The sequence below is a fragment of the Vicia villosa genome, linkage group LG7 (assembly GCF_029867415.1).
Source record: "Vicia villosa cultivar HV-30 ecotype Madison, WI linkage group LG7, Vvil1.0, whole genome shotgun sequence".
Classification (NCBI taxonomy): Eukaryota; Viridiplantae; Streptophyta; class Magnoliopsida; order Fabales; family Fabaceae; genus Vicia; species Vicia villosa.
In genome coordinates this window covers 71,871,140-71,892,136 of record NC_081186.1, presented here as the reverse complement: position 1 = coordinate 71,892,136, position 20,997 = coordinate 71,871,140, and the positions used below count along the sequence as shown (strand labels likewise).

At 35.8% G+C, this 20,997-nt stretch overlaps 1 protein-coding gene and 3 non-coding genes across 4 annotated transcripts; all 4 read left to right on the top strand.

Moving 5' to 3' along the window:
- Positions 1 to 8,210: 8,210 nt before the first annotated feature.
- Positions 8,211 to 9,836, top strand: LOC131617417 (uncharacterized). Its single transcript, XM_058888706.1, has 3 exons — positions 8,211 to 8,863; positions 8,954 to 9,126; positions 9,522 to 9,836. The coding sequence occupies exons 1-3, from the start codon at positions 8,267 to 8,269 to the stop codon at positions 9,592 to 9,594; spliced, it is 843 nt and encodes a 280-aa protein (XP_058744689.1). The 5' UTR covers positions 8,211 to 8,266; the 3' UTR covers positions 9,595 to 9,836.
- Positions 9,837 to 20,516: 10,680 nt separating this feature from the next.
- On the top strand, positions 20,517 to 20,602 carry LOC131621216 (small nucleolar RNA SNORD25). Its single transcript, XR_009289541.1, has one exon. It is a non-coding gene; the product is annotated as a small nucleolar RNA SNORD25 (small nucleolar RNA).
- Positions 20,603 to 20,673: 71 nt separating this feature from the next.
- On the top strand, positions 20,674 to 20,814 carry LOC131621209 (small nucleolar RNA snoR136). The gene has a single exon (XR_009289534.1). It is a non-coding gene; the product is annotated as a small nucleolar RNA snoR136 (small nucleolar RNA).
- Positions 20,815 to 20,891: 77 nt separating this feature from the next.
- Positions 20,892 to 20,975, top strand: LOC131621201 (small nucleolar RNA snoR31). The gene has a single exon (XR_009289526.1). It is a non-coding gene; the product is annotated as a small nucleolar RNA snoR31 (small nucleolar RNA).
- Positions 20,976 to 20,997: the final 22 nt, after the last annotated feature.

The window sequence follows — 20,997 nt, the reverse complement described above, 5'->3', positions numbered from 1 at the left end:
TCTGCTTGATTTTTTTAAAGATTTACTTATATAAATTGGAAAGTTATTTTCCCTTTATACCATATGAGTCATCAAAGGCTTCAACCTCGACATCTTCAGCCTCAACATAGGTCACTCTCTCTTTCTTATAATTCTTATTGGCTTTGGCCTTTTCAGCTTTCAGTCGTTCGACTTGTCGAACTCTATCTGCCAACTGGGCCATATCTCTCAAATATTGAGTATCTAACTTCTTTCGAATTGAATAGTCCAAGCCGCCTGCGGCCATTTCGATCAATTCATGTTCCGGTACAACTGTGAAAATCTTGATTTCAATAAACGGAACCTATTTAAAAAATCATCAATAGGCTCTGTGAATTTCCTCTTAATGTTAGCCAATTCTTTCAAGCTAATCTTGGTTTGTCCCATGTAAAAGTGCTCATGGAACATTCTCTGCAGATGAGCCCAAGTATCTATGGAATTTTGAGGTAAGGTGGTAAACCATATAAAAGCATTTTTTGTCAGTGAACTAGGGAAATATTTGATTCTCAAGTTCTCGTATTCGCTAAATCACCTGCCTCTGTTAAATATCGGGCTATATGTTCCATAGTCGATTCACTAGTGTCCCTTGAAAATTTTGTAAATTTGGGTACTTTGGTACCTCTTGGCAATTCAGTTTGCAGAATATAATCTGCTACAAGGGAAGTGTAATTGGAACGTCGAAGTCCAGTATTAAGGCCGTTATTAGCCATAATCCTCTCGATCAGGGTTGTTAAGTTATTTTCTGTTGCCATGTTATCTCGTCTAACCCTGTTCATTACGTCATCAGCATTTTGTTCCCTATTAACCATAACTACCCTAGGCTGTTCTTCAGAAATTTCCTGTCGAATAACATTAGTTCTCCGGTTTTGCTGTTCCAACTCTGCCCCCTGGTTCCTTTCATCAGGCCTTTGTCTAGGTGGTCGAACTGGTTCTAGGATAGGTTCCAAGACGGGTTCGTCTGCCTGAATTACAACCTGATTGTTTCTTCGTCATGTAGAAGTTTGAGGGGCCCTAAGAAATCTTCTATACACCCCATTTATGTGGACAGTCATTGGTATGTATCAACATTATTCTGGTTAGTCTGATTAAGGTTTGTTATTAAGGGAGAAAAAATTGACCCCATTTCTCAAGCAAGTACACCCACCATGTCATGGTTGCTTGCATCCATATCTTGCCTAAATGATGCTTGGTTATTGGTGGTTAGGCATTTGGCCCGACGGCCCTGGATTTTGTACACTTCGACCCATTGAACCTACATTTGGCGAAAAAGTTACCGTAACAGGTTGTGTGTATGTAGGTCTACCACCCTGAATTTCTGTCATATAGGATGCTGGCATTCCATAAGGTTGTGGGTTCCAAGGTCTATAACCTTCGAATCCCGTTGGCCTAGGGGTGAATGGTGGTCCCTGACTTGCGAAGTTTGTCGAAAAATGTGGGATTTATGTTGTACTTGTGAAGGGGGTACCGTAGTCGAACTAAGTACTGGTATCGTCCATGTGCACGTCGATGTAGATTCGGGCATGGCCTGAGAACTACTTACGACCGCAGACCCTGACGATGTGGGTATGGCCTGTGATTCTGGCACGGAGGTCGAAACATTTGTTGTACTCGCAACAACTGTACCTGACCCTTGTGGGGGATCCTGAGTTCCCCTTTCACTAGTTGAATTGACCATTTTCTTTTTGTATTTACATTTAGGAATTGGCTGAGAATTGTTGGTAGATTTACCACTCCTAAGGTTCATACAAGGTTTAAAGTATTTTAAACCTAAAAGTTAAAACAAAAATACTTAAATGACAACTTTTGACACCGTCCCACTGGGCGTGCCAATTTGTTTACGGTGATTTCCGGTAAACAACCGCTTGTCCTCCAAATTATAAATATACTTTGGTTACTTGCATGATCGACTAGATTGATCCTAGGACATGTGTCGAAAAACTGTCTTTTATGATGATTTGGTTCATACTTTCTTGGTTTTGGTTTTTTTATAAAGTGATGATACGGATCTACGAATAACTACAAAGTAAAACTAAGTGAAAACGTAATGAAACATAAATTGATTAGACAATAATCGTAAATGACTTCGACAGAAATATAAAGGAAATTAAACTACAAATATGAAAAGACTCGACGAGAAAGTAAAGGAAATTAAAAACACTTCGATCCTATAATAGAAAGATAAACATATATAAGGTGTTGGTGTTACACGTACATTTCTCAGCAAAAACTCTTTCTCTAACGCTTGATACTTGAGTGATTTGTGAGTAATTTGTACAAAATGAACATACTTGGATTCTACCACTAGGACCCTTATTTATACTAATTCAACCCTAACGGTCCTATACTAACGAAATGCCACGTTGTCCTCATGCATGCGCTTCGAATTCCTGGGGCTCCACATGTCCTCCTTGATTCAAACGGAACTTTTAGAATTTCAAACCTTCCCGCTCTAACCTTCTCCGATTCGTGACAACGTGTCCTTCACGAGAATATATCGAAATACCTTAAGTCTCAATTTTTTTTTACGTTTCGAAAACTACTTAAGGTTTCGAAGGCCACCTATTTCCATTCAGCTTCGATTTAGGAACCTTCATGATATATAATAATCTCAAAAATAGCCATTCAAAGCCATTCTTCCTTCAAAACTTATACCTTCGAAGAATATACACATCATTCGAAATCTCCAGCTAACAGCTACATGTTTTAGGAGAATGACTTTGTGTCATTTCTCTAACATGTATGGTACATAAATTATTATTGATCGACCTTGTATAGTTGTGACTTCTACATAATTCCAATTGTGATTGCTTAACATATCACTAAATTTGTTTCGAATCAGATCACTAACTTTAACTTTAATACTAACATTATTATTGTGCTAACTTTACTTCAATGCACTTTAATTTCTTGTCATTTAAATTTTTTCCCTTTATTTTATGCAATTTATCTTTAAGCATTACATTTCATGTCATTTTATCTTTATGTCATTTATTTGATGTCTTTTTCCTTTTTCCCCTTGGGAATTCCTTTTTCTGTTCAAAGGAATTAATAAATTTCAAACCCTAAAAGAATTAATGTTAACTTGAATTTGATATTACTATACTTGGGTTGGAATTGTACTTATGGACTTAGATTTAGGTTCTTGATCCTATGCTTTAGAGATTTGACTTGAGACTTTGGAATTCATCTAGTACATTTGACCTTGGGTTGACTTTTGGACCTATAATGAAGAATTCGCTATGATACTTTGACTTTTTGGGCTTGAGTACTTTGTCCATATGGATCCTTAAGTTTTCATTTGATACATGATTTGTTCCTGGCTTGCTTGTGGCTTAATGCAAAGGAAAGGAATGTTTTGCTTGATTTATGTCTGATGTTTGCTTTGTCCTGGTTAGTTCACTTGCACACACTAAGGCTTTCTCTTGGGCTACCTTACAATGTGACCATTTATTTCTTGCAATTTAGTTTATGCTTTAGGATAATCTCTTCATCTCCTCCCCTTCTTTAATTTTCAAAATCTTATCTCTTTTCAAAACCTTCTTGTTTTTAAACTTGAACAACTTTCAAATAAACCTTGACTTTGTCAAGTGATTTTTAAACTTCTTTTCTTAATAAAATTTAAGACATCTTAAGCATATCAAAATTATTTTCAAAAGAGCAAAAAATATCAAACTAATTCAAATCTTTTGTGCCCTTTGTGCACTTTTTATTTTAAAACCTTTTCTTAAGGATGGATATTAGTTGTTTCTTGAAGTGATGCAACTCCTATACTTATACAATAATGTTGAGAAGTGATTGACATTTTCCACTTAGATGTTGAGAATTTCCTTGTTAATTAAATCCAAGCAAAATTCTCTATCAAGATGATGCAAATGCTCATTCCTCATGATTGTGGGTAGTAAATTGAGTTTTCCACTCAAATACGACGACATCTCTTTTCGTTAAAATCAATCAAAACAAACACTTTTGTTATTTGTACCACGAACTACGTGGTTTTGATCCTTCATTGCACTTGGTTGGTACGTATGCATAAGACTCATGAAGCCTTGTCAAAACAAAAATCATAAAAAACAACTTCTTTTCTCATCTCCACAATCTGTTTTGCAAACAACCCAATTTTAAACTAACACAAATTTTTAAGAGGTTCCTATGTGAAATTATGGCATAACAAATTCATATGTCATGAAAGATGTCGAGACATTTGATCTGTCAAAAACAATCAGGAAAGAATATACATAGAATTATGTCAAACTGAAAGATAAAAGACACCAGAAAATGTTAACCCAGTTCGGTGAAATCATACCTACTCTGGGGGCATACCACGCCAGGAATGAAGTCCACTATCAGCAGTATTAATTCAGAGTTAAACTAGTCTCAAGCAACCCCTCACTTAATCCCTACCCAATGACCCTTCTACCTAGGTCCTCCCTAGATATGGAATATCCCCATCCCAATTCCAATTATCGCAATGATGTTGTACAGTTCTCTAGTCCTAGGATCTGTAGCAACGACCTAATATCCATCTCCTTCTAGTCTCAAATATCTAAAGGTTTCGAAGCCATACTTCCATGACAATCCCTAGCCAAGAACCTTGACTATGACCACGAACCTGGAGTTACTTCAAAGCTTCCTCCGAGAACAATACTCCTCTTGCCTACAAGCTTCGAGGATCACATATGTAACCTTCCCACAGGCCGGGAGGTTTACCTTGACAAACCCTAATGACTACATCTTTTATGCTCGGTGGTTGTCTTCTTTTTCTAGGTTACAAAGTGTTCTATTTATAACATATGCCCTACTGGATTTGGGCCTTCAATCACAGCAAATTTGGAGATTGCTATTTTCTATGTTTTATTTAATACTTTTGGATATGTTGTTTAAAGGCTATGTAACCTAGATTGTGAATTTCAAATAGCATGTTTAGAGATGTTAATTGAATTTGGTAGATGAATATAGTATGGGATATATTCATTGAAACTTTTGATAGCAATCCTATGGTTTTTCGCAAGCGTTTATGCATAATGTATGAAAGCATGAGATTTTAAATTTGTGTTACAATATGATTAGTGCATATTATGAATGTTGTATGCTATTTTTTTTATTTTCATTGCGGTGAAAATTAACATGTAACGCTCTTTTCCTTTATGCATGATTACTCTGTGAATGTTATGTTGTAATTTGAGGTTAGAAAAGGGGTGTTACAGAATCTAATAAAATATAATCAACAAATGTAAATATCAATATAAATATTAAAAGATAACCAATAATATCAATATAAATATTAAAAGAAAATAGCAAAGAATAAAATTGAGAGAAACTGAAGAAGTCTTGTAAAGAAAGTTGTGATTCTTCAAATTCTCATATCTAAAACAACCAATGATTAGTAAACAATAAACATATTGTATCCATTTCAAATTATACATAATCAATAAATAGTATATACCAAAAAATATAAGAAGAAAATAGCAAAATATAAAAATATTGAGAGATTGAAGAAGTAACAAACCTGCTAGTTGTGAAAATATGAAAGTTGTCAATGTGAAAAGATGAAGAAAACCTATTATTTCTCTTCATAAGTAACCACCTAAGTTTGCAATGTAACTTTCAATAAAAATTTCCATTTGCATCTGTAAACATGATCACTACTTAAATTGACTTTGTGGTGTTCTAGCACCCCATGTTTTCTATGCCACTACTTAGATTGATGTAGTGGGGTTCTAGCTCTAACACCCATGTTATTAATGTGGTTTATTTATATTTATTTATTTAGCAATTAAAAGAGAATGGTGAGAGTGAGGTATATTAGATAATATTAAATTGTATTTATTTAAATAATAAATTAATTGAAAAATATCACAAAAGAAAATGGTGGAGAGTGGTTTAGAAAGAGTGAAGTGGTTATATATTATAAGTGAATATTAGAAAAGGTATGTTAAATTAATGTTTTTGATAATTGAAAGTTATTTAAATTAATTAGAAACATTTTTTCAGTTATTTAATTCTTTAATAATGAAAATAATTTGAAAAGTGGGTGGATAAATGGAAACATGGGTTAAACGAAAATAACAATAATTCTTAGATAAATAGTATAGGAAATAGTTAGTGGGAAAATGTAATTAAATAAAAATTATTAAAAAATAACAAATAAGTAATAAGTAAAAATAGTCAATAACCCTTAATTTTGGTGCCAAAATAATTGTATTTATTTATATAATAAATTAATTGAAAAATATCACCAAAAAAAAAATTGGTGGAGAGTGGTTTAGAAAGAGTGAAGTCAAGTGGTTATATAATATACGTGAATATCAGAAAATGTGAGTTAAATTAATTTTTTTGATAATTGAAAGTTATTTAAATTAATTAGAAACATTTTTTCAGTTATTTAATTTCTTTAATAATGAAAATAATTTGAAAAGTGGGTGGATAAATGGAAACATGGGTTAAACGAAAATAACAATAATTTTTAGATAAATAATATAGGAAATAGTTACTGAGAAAATGTAATTAAATAAAAATAACAAATAAATATTAATAAATAAAAATACTCGATCACTCTTAATTTTTATCAATAAGATATACTAATTTATTCTAAAAAGAACACTCATATTAAAATTCTAAATCTATTAATAATTAGGATTGGGATCGGAGGAGTATTGTTGGGCTATTTTATGGTTAGATCCATTTGTGTACCCGATTCTGCTACATGTGCGCTATCTGTTGCTCGGAAGCAGATTCTCTAACGTAAGTGCGCCAACGTTAGAGTGCCTTTCAATAAATTTGAACCGTTAGATAAATCAGTCCGCTTAAATAATGCCATGCGTCCATCAAGAAGTAAAAAAAAAAAACACATGAGCAAAGGAAAATACAACCAGAAACTCTTCGCCACTTTGTTGCTGTGAGTTTGGCCCCCTGTCACCTTGCCGTTACCGACTCTTTGCGATGGTGTTCCATCTTGATGAATGCTTTTTTTAGATTTGGTTACAGTATGTTTCACTCATGGCATGCAGATCAAATATAGCAGTCCAAAATGAAATTGAATTGCAATAACACATTCAGAACAAATGAATATTAGCTCTGTCAGCCCCAAATCTTAGCTCTGTCAGTCCCAAATCAAACGTTATTTCCGTCATTTCCGGCAAACCGTCAAGTATCTCAGATCTTCCGTCATTTATTTCTCTATCGTTTGCCGTCATGATGGCGTGTAGCCTTCTGCGATCAGGCCGGTGATGATGTAGCTGCCATTGATAACCATTCATATTCCACACAACTTTACCAGAGAGAGATACGTTTTTTTTAATTCTTAAATGGCCGCGTGGCATAAAATGGATCACTTGATCTATCTAACGGTCTAGATTTACCCAAAGGCAGGGTGACGTTGGCGCGTTAACGTCAGATAATCCATTCCCCTGTTGCTCTTTATATATTTTAAAAAACATTGGTTAAACACGTCTCATCAATCAAAAACACAGAGAAGCCTTTGTCTCTGCTCCTGCTTGTGCCGTCGTCCTTAGCGCCGCCGTCGTCCTTAGCGTCGGTCTGTCACCGAGATATTCTAGCCGCCTTACAATGAAAAGAAGAAATTATGATAAAGACAGGTTGAGTGTATTACCTGATTGTCTTTTACTTGGTATACTGTCGCATTTGAATGCCAAGCATGTTGTTCAAACATGCATCCTCTCTACAAGATGGAAGAATGTCTGGAAGGATCTTCCTGTTCTTTCTATAGATTCTTCTTACTCCCAAACTATGAAAAGTTTCAATAATTTCTCTAATTTTCTGTCTCAAATTTTGTCTCTACGCAATCACAAAACTCCTCTGCAGGATTTTTTTACCTACCTGCCCCAATAATGAAAAGTTAATACCAAAATGCCATGAAATGAAAAAAAAATACTCAAATGCCACACTTTTAGTTCACGTCCGTCCAAGGGTTGGCCGGACCGGTGAAGACTTTTTTCCTGTTGGGGTCCGTCCAGGGGTTGGCCGGACTCTAACTGAGCCTTTTTTTTTAATTTTTTTTAATTTTAATTTATTTAAATCATTTTAAAAAAAAACGAAAAAAAAAAGGGTCAGTTAGAGTCCGGCCAACTTCTGGCCGGACCCCAACTGGGGCATTTTGGTGTTTTAATTTTAACATGGGGCATATTGGTATTATTATTTCAGAATAGTGGCAGATAGGTAAAAAAATCCTCCTCTGCAAGCTCTCAAATTTAAGTCTCATCGTGTTAAGGATGAGCCTCACCTGCTCAAAATGATCCTAAATTACGCATCTTCACCCAATCTCCAACTATCACACATGTCTTTGGCTTGTCATATGGAACAACTTTCCCATTGCAACTTTTCATCTCACACTTTAACCTCTCTTAACCTTATTTCATACCCTTACCCTACTCGGGGACCATTATTATTTCCAAATTCTCTGCTACTTCCTGCATTAACCTACTTGGCTATAAACCGCTTTTCCTTTCGCAGTGGTGATGATGGCTATGCCAACCCCTTTTTTGCATTTAAAAGTTTGAATACTTTGGTCATTCTATATTGTGAAGTTTTTGATAAAAAGAACCTCTCCATATCAAGTGTCTCTCTTATTAATTTATCAATACTACCGTCTATAGAATGCCCTTACAAATTTGAATTATCTACCCCAAATCTTCGCCGCTTTTACTTTATGGGTCCGCCTCTTCAGAAACTATGTGGGCGCAATAGCAATTGTAATCTCTCCTCTGTTAAACATGTCAAAATTGATTTTCCTTTCTGGGCATGTGTAAAATCTCCTTCAATTCTATTCAGTTGGCTGCATGACCTTGCTCTTATGGAATCATTCACAATCTGTTTTAAGACTCTACAGGTATTTTAATTTGGTTTGTGGTTTGTTTAAAAGATACAACAGTTTTCACTATTTTATTGAGCTTAATATCCTTCATTTCTTCTTGTTTAGATTCTCGACTTAATTCCTGATTCATCCAAGATTGATTTCCCTTATTTACATAACTTGAAGTTGCTGAAAATTGAAACACATGACCTTTCATTGCTACAAGATGGAATGGGAGACTTTTTGCTTCAAAATGCACCGTCAGCCAAGAAAGTCATCATACATTTACCTTTGCCAAAGTAACTCTTTGCTTTCTTCTTTGTTTTTGTTTCCCTACTTATAACAACCTAGTATAAGGGGATAAATTGCAAGTCATTTGGGTAGAGAAACAGATTTGATAGAGTGAAGATTATATATGTCTTACTTCCTTGCACCTGTTTGAAGGAATAGCCTTTATGTTTTACTAATTGTCAATGGGCTTGCTCTTATGCATTCTGATTTGCAACATATATTGCCTCTATGGTTTACTATCACCTGTTTTGATTTTGGTTCTGATTTGCAACATATATTGCCTGCATTAGATTTTCCAAGAGATAAGCGTGGATGCGCATGATTACAACAATTTTCTTTCCATTGCTAGATATAAGATATTCCTGCTACTTACTGAATTATTGTTTCTATTTTGTTTATTAAGAAGTTTTGCAGATATTCGGAGGAAGATGAGAGAGTTGTATTTCTCTGTACCAGACAATTCAAACTACATGTAGCCCTGACCCTCATTGCAACCGTCTGCGCAGCTCTGATGCAGTTGGAAGCAGCCCCTGACCTTCATTGCAACCGTCTGCGCAGCTCTTGAACTCATTTTTTCCAAGCCTCTTTTAACAACATAGTCGGACACACCTTCGATCGCAACTGTCATTGCTATACTTAAACTCTATTACTTGTGACTACGTGTTTGCAGTCAAGCATCACATGCAAAAGTATTGCTATTTCAATTATATAGAAAAGATAAGTTAGATTAGTGTTGTGAATTCAATGCCAAGAACAAAGTATAAAACAAGGAAGAATAAAGGACAAGGAAGAAGAGGAACACAAGAATTGGTTATAACTGTTATTCTTTCACTTTCTCTTAAAACAAGATTACAAGTTTACAAGAATAACAAATAACCTCTCTCACCCTAAATTAGGATTTGCAGCTTAGCAATGATGAGAGACTAGTATGCTATTTATAATAAAACCTAACATACTAACTAATGGGCTTTTTCAGCAAGGCCCATTACACAAGTCAACTTAATAAACAAGCTAACTTAACAAATTAGGGTTTAAACACTAAAACCTAATTTAACATGCTAACAACCCTAGCATCTTCGACATCTGCATGCTAGACCCATCTTCGACTACAGCATGCACACTTCGACATCAGCATTTAAAAAATCCTTCGACTTCATGCTTAATTCTGTCGAACTGTCGAACCAAGAAGCTACCCTTCGACAATACTAGAGTTCGATCCAATATCTCACAAATCTCCACCTTGGACCTAACTCTACAACGTCAAGGAACAGACTAGCTTTTTTCATGCAGCTTTATCAACTGCATACAGTGGAAAAACTTGCAACTCGACAATGTCTTGGTGATCATATCAGCAGCATTGTCTTCAGTCGAAACCTTCAGCACTTGGACTTCTCCACGCTCGATTACTCCTCTGACGAAATGCAGCCTCACATCAATGTGCTTAGTTCGCTCATGATAGGCTGAATTCTTCGACAGGTGTATTGCACTTTGACTATCACATTTAACAGTGATACCTCGACCTTGAAGTTTCAGCTCCTTCGCAAAACCTTCAAGCCACAATGCTTCTTTCACAGCTTCAGTGAGAGCAATATATTCCGCTTCAGTGGTTGATAGAGCAACAACCTTCTGAAGAGTTGCTTTCCAACTAATTGCTGTACCAAACATAGTGAAAACATATCCAGAAATAGACTTTCTAGAATCCATACAACCTGCATAATCAGAGTCGACATATCCTTCTATTGCTGCTTTACTATCTTCACCCAAGGCTCCACCATAAATTAAGACTCTGTTTAGAGATCCATTTATATACTTTAGAATCCACTTCAATGCTTGCCAGTGAGCCTTTCCAGGATTCGCCATGTACCTGCTTACAAGACTTACTGCGTATGCTATGTCGGGTCTAGTACAGACCATAGCATACATCAAAGAACCAACTATATTAGCATATGGGATGCTATTCATATAGGCTCTTTCGACATCAGTACTGGGACACTGATCAATACTCAGCTTGAATTGAGGGTTTGTTGGAGTCACAACTGGCTTCGAATTCGACATACCAAACTTTTCAAGAATCTTCCGTAGATATGCCTCTCGAGATAGACATAACTTCGACTTCTTTCTATCTCTTCGAATGTCAATTCCAAGAATCCTGGAAGCAGCTCCCAGATCCTTCATATCGAACTCCTTATTGAGTTCAGCCTTGACCCTCATCACATCTTCAACATTGTTGCTTGCTATGAGAATATCATCCACATAAAGCAACAAAATAACAAATGAATTACCAGGTCGAAATCTGAAGTAAACGCAGTGGTCGAACTGGCTTCTAATGAAACTTATGCGTGCCATAAACTTGTCGAATCTCCTATTCCACTGTCGAGGAGATTGTTTCAGCCCATACAAAGATCTCTTTAACTTGCACACATAATCTTCCTTCCCCTTTTCGACATACCCTTCAGGTTGCCTCATCAGGATCGTTTCATCTAGATCACCATACAAGAACGCAGTCTTCACATCCATCTGTTCCAGTTCAAGATCGAACTGTGCCACCATGGAAAGTAACATTCGAATGGACCTATGCTTCACAACAGGAGAAAACACATCATTGAAGTCGACACCTTCTTTCTGAGTGAAACCCCTTGCAACTAACCTTGCCTTGTATCTTTTCGACGTCACTCCTTCAATTCCTTCCTTAACTTTGAAAATCCATTTACAGCTGACTAACCTTGCCCCAACAGGTTTCTTGATCAGTTCCCAAGTATGATTATCATGAAGAGATTTCATCTCATCATCCATGGCCTTCATCCATTCAGTCTTATTTCGACTCCTCATAACTTCCTTATAGTCTCTAGGTTCTTCGTCTAGAACCTCACTTGCAGAGATTAAGGCATAAGCTATAAGATCTGCATATCCAAGTCTCTGAGGTGGCTTGATGACTCTTCTCGACCTATCTCTCGACAATAGGTAGTCATCGTCAGTTTCCTCAACTTCAGCATCTTCTGCTTCTTCTTCGACTTCATCTGGGATATGCAATTCAGCATCAACATGCTCCACCTCAACAGGAATCTCTACCTGTTCCAGCTCTTCGTCAGATGTTTCTGTACTTCGACCAACATCATCAGTTTTCTTAAAAGCCATTTCAGCTTCATTGAAAACTACATCTCGACTGGTGATACACCTCCTGTGACCTGGCTCTAGGCACCATAGCCTATAAGCTTTGACTCCTTCAGGGTATCCCATGAACATGCATTTCAGAGCTCTAGGTTCGACCTTGTCTTGCCTAATGTGAGCATAGGCTACGCAGCCAAATACTCTCAGTTTGTCGAGATCTGGTGGATGTCCCGACCAAACTTCTTCAGGTGTCTTCATATCTAACACTGTCGAAGGACATCTGTTTATCAGATATGTTGCTGTCGAAACAGCCTCAGCCCAGAACACCTTTGTTAACCCCGCACTAGTCAACATGCATCTGACTCTCTCCAAAATAGTTCGATTAAACCTTTCAGCCAAACCATTTTGCTGTGGAGTACCTGCAGTAGTTCTATGCCTTGCAATACCAGAGGCAGCACAAAAACTGTCGAATGCCTCATTGCAAAATTCAAGGCCATTGTCGGTTCTCAACCTCTTGACCTTTCTGCCAGTCTGATTTTCAACCAGAGTCTTCCAACTTTTGAAATTCTCAAAAGTTTCATCCTTAGTCTTCTGGATGAATACCCATAATTTTCTGGAATAATCATCTACTATGGATAGAACATACCTTGCTCCTGAATGTGATGGACACCTTGCAGGCCCCCAAAGATCAGCATGGATGTAATCAAGGGATCCATGTGTTCTTTGTTTGCCTTTGTTGAACTTCACTCTGCAAGATTTTCCAAGTACACAGGGTTCACAAAACTTCAGCTTTTCGACTTTGTCTCCACCAAGCAGATTTTGTTTCCCTAATTCGACCAGACCCCTTTCACTGACATGGCCCAATCTCATGTGCCAGATTTCTGTTTTCGACAAAGGTTTCGTGGATGCAACATTTGTCGAACCACTTACAACTTCAGCCTCAAGGGTATACAAGCCTTGTTTCTTCACGCCTCTCAAGACTTCCTTCGAACCCTTCATGACTCTTAGGATACTTTTCTCTCCTTGGAAAACATATCCTTTCTTGTCGAATTCACCAAGAGAAAGCAGATTTCTCTTCAAATCAGGAACATACCTGACTTCAGTCAACAACCTTATTGACTCATCATGGAGCTTGAATCTCACAGATCCAACACCTGCAATATTGCAAGCCTTGTTGTTTCCCAGCAATACTGATCCACCATCTTGATCACATAATTCCTCGAACAAGTCTTTGTTTGGAGTCATGTGCCAAGTGCAACCTGAATCCATAATCCACTCCTTCTTAGAGTCACTGCTTGAAACCACAAGAACATCAGATGATTCGAAATCATCTTGAACAATGGCAGCGTTGCCATTATCCTTACCTCCATGATATTTCAAGCGTTCAGGGCACACCTTTCTTGTGTGACCCTCCTTTTTACAATGGTAGCATCGAATGCCAGATGCTTCGCCACTGTAAGTCTTCGACTGGCTTTTGCCTTTCTTCTTGTCGAACTTACCATCCTTTCGTAAGAGTTTTCCTTTAACGGCCAAACCTTCGCCAACAGTCGAAGGTTTATGCTCCTTTCGTTCATTCAAGTCCTTAGAGTACAAGGCTGATTGAACTTCTTCAAACGTCAGGGACTCCCTTCCATACAAGAGAGTTTCTTTGAAGTGAGCATGTGATCGAGGCAAAGAACACAATAGTAACAGCGCTTGATCTTCATCATCGATCTTCACATCAATATTTTCAAGATCAAGAATCAGCTTGTTGAACATATCCAACTGCTCAGCCAATACTTTGTCTTCAATCATCTTGAATGAATACAAAGCTTGCTTCAGGTAGAGTCGATTTACCAGCGATTTGGTCATATACAAACTTTCAAGTTTCACCCATAACCCTGATGCCGTCGTCTCCTTTGATACCTGCCGGAGAACCTTATCACCAAGGCTCAACAAAATTGCGCTGTGTGCTTTCTCGATCATATTCGTCTTCTCCGCTGCCGTCAATTCTGCATTCATGGCTGCCTCTCCCTTCAACGCTTCCAAACAACCCTGCTGAACCAGTAGGGCTTTCATCTTCAAGCGCCACAGACCGAAATCATTCACTCCGGTGAACTTTTCAATCTCATACTTTGTTGAAGGCATCTTATCCACGCTCACCGCACCAATTTGTTGTGAATTCAATGCCAAGAGCAAAGTATAAAACAAGGAAGAATAAAGGACAAGGAAGAAGAGGAACACAAGAATTGGTTATAACTGCTATTCTTTCACTTTCTCTTAAAACAAGATTACAAGTTTACAAGAATAACAAATAACCTCTCTCACCCTAAATTAGGATTTGCAGCTTAGCAATGATGAGAGACTAGTATGCTATTTATAATAAAACCTAACATACTAACTAATGGGCTTTTTCAGCAAGGCCCATTACACAAGTCAACTTAATAAACAAGCTAACTTAACAAATTAGGGTTTAAACACTAAAACCTAATTTAACATGCTAACAACCCTAGCATCTTCGACATCTGCATGCTAGACCCATCTTCGACTACAGCATGCACACTTCGACATCAGCATTTAAAAAATCCTTCGACTTCATGCTTAATTCTGTCGAACTGTCGAACCAAGAAGCTACCCTTCGACAATACTAGAGTTCGATCCAATATCTCACAATTAGCATTACTATTACTTTAATGACTTTTTTTTTTGTGTCTTCATATTTGGGTTAAAAGATTAGGTCCAAACTTAATCAATTGTTATTTCTTACTTTATTCGGCAATTGTTTTTGCTATCTCCTCAGTTTCAAGAGGTTATTCTAATTCCAATCCAGTGTTGTCAATTAGTGGTGACATACATTTGGATTTTGACAAAACCACTACTGTTTCCCACTATTGACCATGCCATGCCAATAACCAGAGTTAACAGCTATAGTATATCTATACTAATATGATTTAATGTAAAATTGACAGCGGTGAAAGAAACTGCAAGCTCCTCAACTAAACCGGAGAACAACGATGAACTAGAGCAAATCACCATAGCATTGTTTTTGTAGTTGTTAAGCCTACCATACCATTCACATAGAGGCATCAACTTTTTCTTCACCTGTACATTTTTTTTGCATGAGAAAGGAATAATGTGAGGATTTTGTTAGAGGGTATTGTCCAATATGTAGTCTACCTTTTTTTTTTGTTAGATACCATGATGGGTGTATGCAATCTTGATTAAATCTATGTTCCAAGTCCATAATGTGAGGATTTATTAGAGCAAAATAGAAGACGGGATAAAGAGAATGTTGATGTGGCAAGGGGTGGATATAGTTAGGGATGTTATTCTCTAGCGCACTCTCCATTTTTTTTCTCTAGTTCGTGTGTTCGCACATGTTATTGTTACATGTAATATATTGTAGTGAAATTAAGTATAAAGCAACGTTTAGTTAGATAAAAAGTGTATTAGCAAGCTTATAATAGAAAACTTGTTTCAACATAAACATTGTTTAGACACTAATAAAACAACTACTATCTAAGCAAAATGTGTAGGATGTTTCAACTACATAATGATATACAATTAGAACATGTAAAAATAAATAAAAACTTGTTAGTAAAATGAGATATAGTAGAGGTTATAAACACTAAATAAGGCATAGACAAAGAAATAATTTTTTTACCTCTCAAATGATATGAAAGGCTTCATTGAATATAACATTTGTAATTGTGGTCAAACATTATTTTTGGTTTTCAGAAATCTAAGAGTTTGAGTCCTTCTTTGGTTTTTATTCTAAAGATTTTCCCTTGTGACTTGTTATTGGTCATGACAAATGACACAATAATTATAAATTATCATCGTACAAGTTTGAATGACCATGGTGAATGCAAACGAGACATACATCCTTTTAGCATATATGATATTCCCAATATTTTCAGACATAATTGTTGTCTCAAATATATCATTTTCTAGCCTAGTAATAATAGTTAGGGGTGAAAATAGGTCAGGTCAGGTCTTCTTAGAAGGCCTGAATCTAACCTATAATAAATTTAAAAAGGTCGACTTATAAGGCTTCATAAGCTTTTTTTAATAGTTTAAGTCTGACTTGTTTAATCTAATAGGCTTTTAAAAAAAATCATAAGTCTAACCTTTATATTAAATAGGTCTGATTTGCCCTGGCCTAAAATAGTATAAGCCATAGGCCCTTGTAGGTCGTCCCGACCTATTTCTATACCTATTAACATTTAACTATGTCATAACCCCTTTGATTGATACAAATTTTGAGACAACATAATAATTGTGCCAATTTTTAACTTTATTGAATGATTAGGCAAGCCATAAATTTTAAAACAACCCAAGAACTCAGGTGTTAAATGTTCAAAAGCATCAAAATCAATAGCTTTAGATTGGTCAATTGAATCACAACTCAAATATTTCCTTTCATGACCTACAAAATAAACTTGTGTATTAACAACATTATACATATGTCTCCAACAATAATGATTGTAAAGTAGACACACGTTTGTGAGAAAGTACCTGATATAAGATTTGTCACATAATCATTTATATCGCTAACAACATCAATAGTTGAAGCTAAGATTACCTTATATTGAACATAATAAGGATCAGTGTGGTGGTTAATAAAATTTGGATATGTGTTGGTGATTTTAGTATCACCAATGTATTTTGGTAGTAATGCGATTACTATAGGCCGATGCAATTATGCGTTAAGTTTGAAATGAGTTAGGGTAGTGCGGAGTGCACGCTCGTCGAGCCAAACGTGTAATTGAATACGAATAATTAAAACAGGGTTCCAAGGGGCGTAGCCCCAGGCGGGGTGCGGGGCAGCGCCCCGTCCGGGTCCAAGGGGCAGAGCCCTTTCCCAATAGACATGACCGTTTTTTCTGAACAGGTATGTATTTTCAATTTCTGTTATTGATCTCCTATATAAGGAGTCATTTGGCCTCAATTTTGGTACACGAAAAATAATACTTCCTCTCTACATTCCTGATCTGTTCTCTATTGTCAGAAACAGATTGCTCTTCGAGAATTATCCCCACAAAGATTTCGTGAACCCAGACAAGAATAGGGTTGAAATACTTTGTTCAGAAAGTGAACGAACACGATTCTTCGAAGTTATCCAGGATTATCATACCCGAATTTCTAACAATATGTACTTATAAAATTGCCTCAATTTAATCAATAAAATTAGATATTAAGAACTTTTTTGGAATTGAAAACTTAGGATATCTATAATTTGGTTCAGATATTTTTCCATCACACATATTTAGTGACATTCTGAAAATTTTTGGATTTCCTTGGGTGTTGATGATGTAGAAGAATTCTCTAGGTGCATATTCTTTATAACCCGTAATACTTTGCAATGATCCCAAATATATGAAATATTTATTGTTGCAAGTACAATATCATCTCTAGTACCTCTTGGTATAATAGAGAGAATCTATGAGAAATCACCACAAAATACAACAACTTTTCCTCCAAATATCTTCTTTGAAGCATTCTTGGTTTCAATGATAATATTTTTCAAAATTTTATTGAGTGCTTCAAAACAAAACTTATTTGCCATATGAGCTTCATCCAATATTTTCAGATTTGTTAGCTTCAAATGCATCCGCTCTAGAATAGAAGTATAAATGTCAACATCAGAAGGGCTAATATCAAACAAAAACATTAGTTTTACTTAGATGGTTAAACATCAGCTCTGACAGATTCCACTTGAGCCACCACCCGAGCTTCATCTACTTCAATATTTGTCTCCAGCTATGCCCTCAAAGAAGTATTCAGTCCCTTAAAAGAGATATATTTATGTTTTTTATTGGCTTAATTAGTCCTGAAGACCTTTAATTTAATTTTAGATTTCATTTTAGTCTCTTATCTATTAAACGTTACATTAAGTCCCTTAAAAACGGTTTTCTTAACCAACTTAATCCTTTCTATTAAATTGTGAAAAAGTGTTAAAAACTGTGATGTGGCATGACAGCTAAGCAATAGTTGAATTAATGAGTCAACATATGTGTTTTTTTAATCATGAGGGCTTTGTTTTTGGAGGTTAAGAACCCCTGCAAAAGTTAACAATATGTAAAAAATATATAATAATTATTCTCCTCTAAGCTTCTTTAAAAATTGGCCATGACTGAAAATTTAGGCAACACTGAAATTAATAAAAGAAAATAAAATTAACACTCAAGATAGAAACTGTGAAATTCTTCTATTGTTAATAATATATTAAATACAAAAACTAAGACAATAGAGAATTTTAACAATTTCGTGAGGAAATCATGGTAGAATAGCCTAGATAGTTGGTGCCCTCAATGGGTTAGCATAGAGGAAGAAAGAGAGCTTACAATCACACATCGACTGTTTCATGCAAGTAGTTATGGGGGCAGAAGGAGATGAATATGGTCTGAAGTGTTGGAACTTTGAGAATGGTATAAGGCAATGGAGTTATTTCGGGGATAAATTATAGCACATGGAGACTTATAATGTGAAAGAATCGTTGAACAGAGGGGATCCCTTCGTTAACTTAAAGGAGAAACTTAGCGCTTAGGTTGACAACCAGGTTGCGAAAGATGTAAGAACTGACCGACAGTCTGGGAAAGACTCCGATAAGCGGAGAAATGAATTTGAATGCAAAACCCGTGGTCGATATGACAAGTACATTCATCTGAAAAACTTTCCAATTGAAGATATACCAAGAGTGTGCCAACACGAAATTCCAAAAGGTCGGGATAAAAAACCCTTTCATGTCAGAGAATCTTCCAGAATTGACAAGACAAAATATTGCTGCTTTTAAAAGGTCCATGACCACACCACAATTGAATGCATCCAACTGAAGGATGCCATCCAAGGTTTGATAAACAGGGGTCGTTTTTTCGAGTATACCAAGGGAGGCAAGAGGCATATAGAAGAACCACTGAAGAACAAGTCCCCTTTCTAAGACCGTGGATGTTGTGACTAATGGAGAGGGGACCAACGTAGAAGATAAATGAACAAGTAAGAGGAAGCGGCATCATATTGCAACCATCACTAGGGGAGCGCCCCGAGCGAAGATTCCAATAAATGGGACACTGAAAATGATGATTGTAGAACTAATGGTCGTCCATAAGACATAAATGAATAAACCATGGCAAGACAAATGCTTGGGATTTAAGATAGTGAGAAAGTGTCACAGATACTTATCGATGATAATAGATCCTATGGCATAGTGTATTTAGAGTTGTTTGAAAATATGAGCCTCAAGAAAGAAAATTTGTGGTTGTATAAAGGTTCAGACTTGCAAGCATTCAACAACACGACTACCCTGATACATAGAGCTAATGATAAAATATAAGGGAAGAAAGAGATGTAAGGACCGTAGAATCATAACTCCTTGTAGTTTATTTCAAGAGCGTCTATAACTGCATCCTCGTAAAGTGACCTATAAAATGAGACAATTTTTTTTTAAAACGTCTTATAATTTGGGATCGATTGGGTATTTATTTAAGATGTTTTGATACCATGGAAATGTAAAAGACAAAAAATAAATTGAATTTAATGGGAATACAGACGGTGTAAAGTAGTTTTACATCGTCTCTAGATTGTAACCGTCAAATTTTAAGTTATGTTTGACTTTTATTTTAATTATATATAAAATAATAATTATAAATGGTTGTGATGGAATGACATTGTAAAACTTTTTACACCGACAGTGTATAACCATTAATCCCAAATAAATTTCAAAGCATTGTATTAGAATTATTTTTGTTGATATTTTCAAAATATATATATTCAACACTGTAGAAGAAAACTAGAGGTGCAAAAAGAAAGGCCAGTTTGTTTATTAGTTCCAACGGTATTCCCTATTCAACATGGAAGCTGGGTATTAGGGTTGGACCCGATTACTCGTTTCCTAGCCGTCAGATCACTTATCATTACTCGTTTCCTAGCCGTCGGATCACGTATCATTTTATTATATAAACTACCAAACAGGCCACATACTTCATGCGCCGTTCACATTCTCTTCCTTTCCTCTTACCCTCTTTCTCAAATTAGGTTATCGATTTTTCATTACATTCTTTACTCTGTCCTCAATTAGTTGATTTGTTAGTGTATGTTTCAACTTGCAATTGAAATAGGCTTCACTATCTGGTCGTTGGGATAATTTCAGTTCCCTTTAGACTCGTTCCCTTGAAGCAATAGTAATATGTGTTGTTTTTTCTTTTCACTTCCACAATTCTTTTTTATTGATTGTGGGAGAATGAGAAAACAACTAAATTCTCCTCATTTGTAATTTAGATTTATTCGTTTTTGGATGTGGAGAATGATTAGTTTTAACGATGATGAGTTCTTAACAGACCTGTAATGATTTGCGGGAATGATCGCAGATTTATTGAACATCTAAGGGGCTGAGTTAACTGCCTATTCATTCTCCCAATTTTCTTTTTAATGATTATTTTCTAATTTTTCAATTTTAAATTATTGATTTTGTGGCTTCAGATCTATATTTAAATGATGCTTTCACTTTTTAATTGTGTTTGCAATATTCAATTGAAGCCTACAATTGTGTTCCCCTCGCTATCCAATACTGCAATTTTGATGCTGTGATTGGACGTCGGGGAACTAAATTTCTAAATTATATTTAAATCATATTTTGTTTCTGCAGATCTAGCTTCTTTGAAAATGTTTTGTAATGTGTAAACTCTGGTAGATAAGGATGAAGCAAAATATATAATCCAACACTTGATCTGATTTTGTGATGCTAAATATATCTATAAGCTTCTGAATCTATACTTTATAGTTGTTATTGTTTT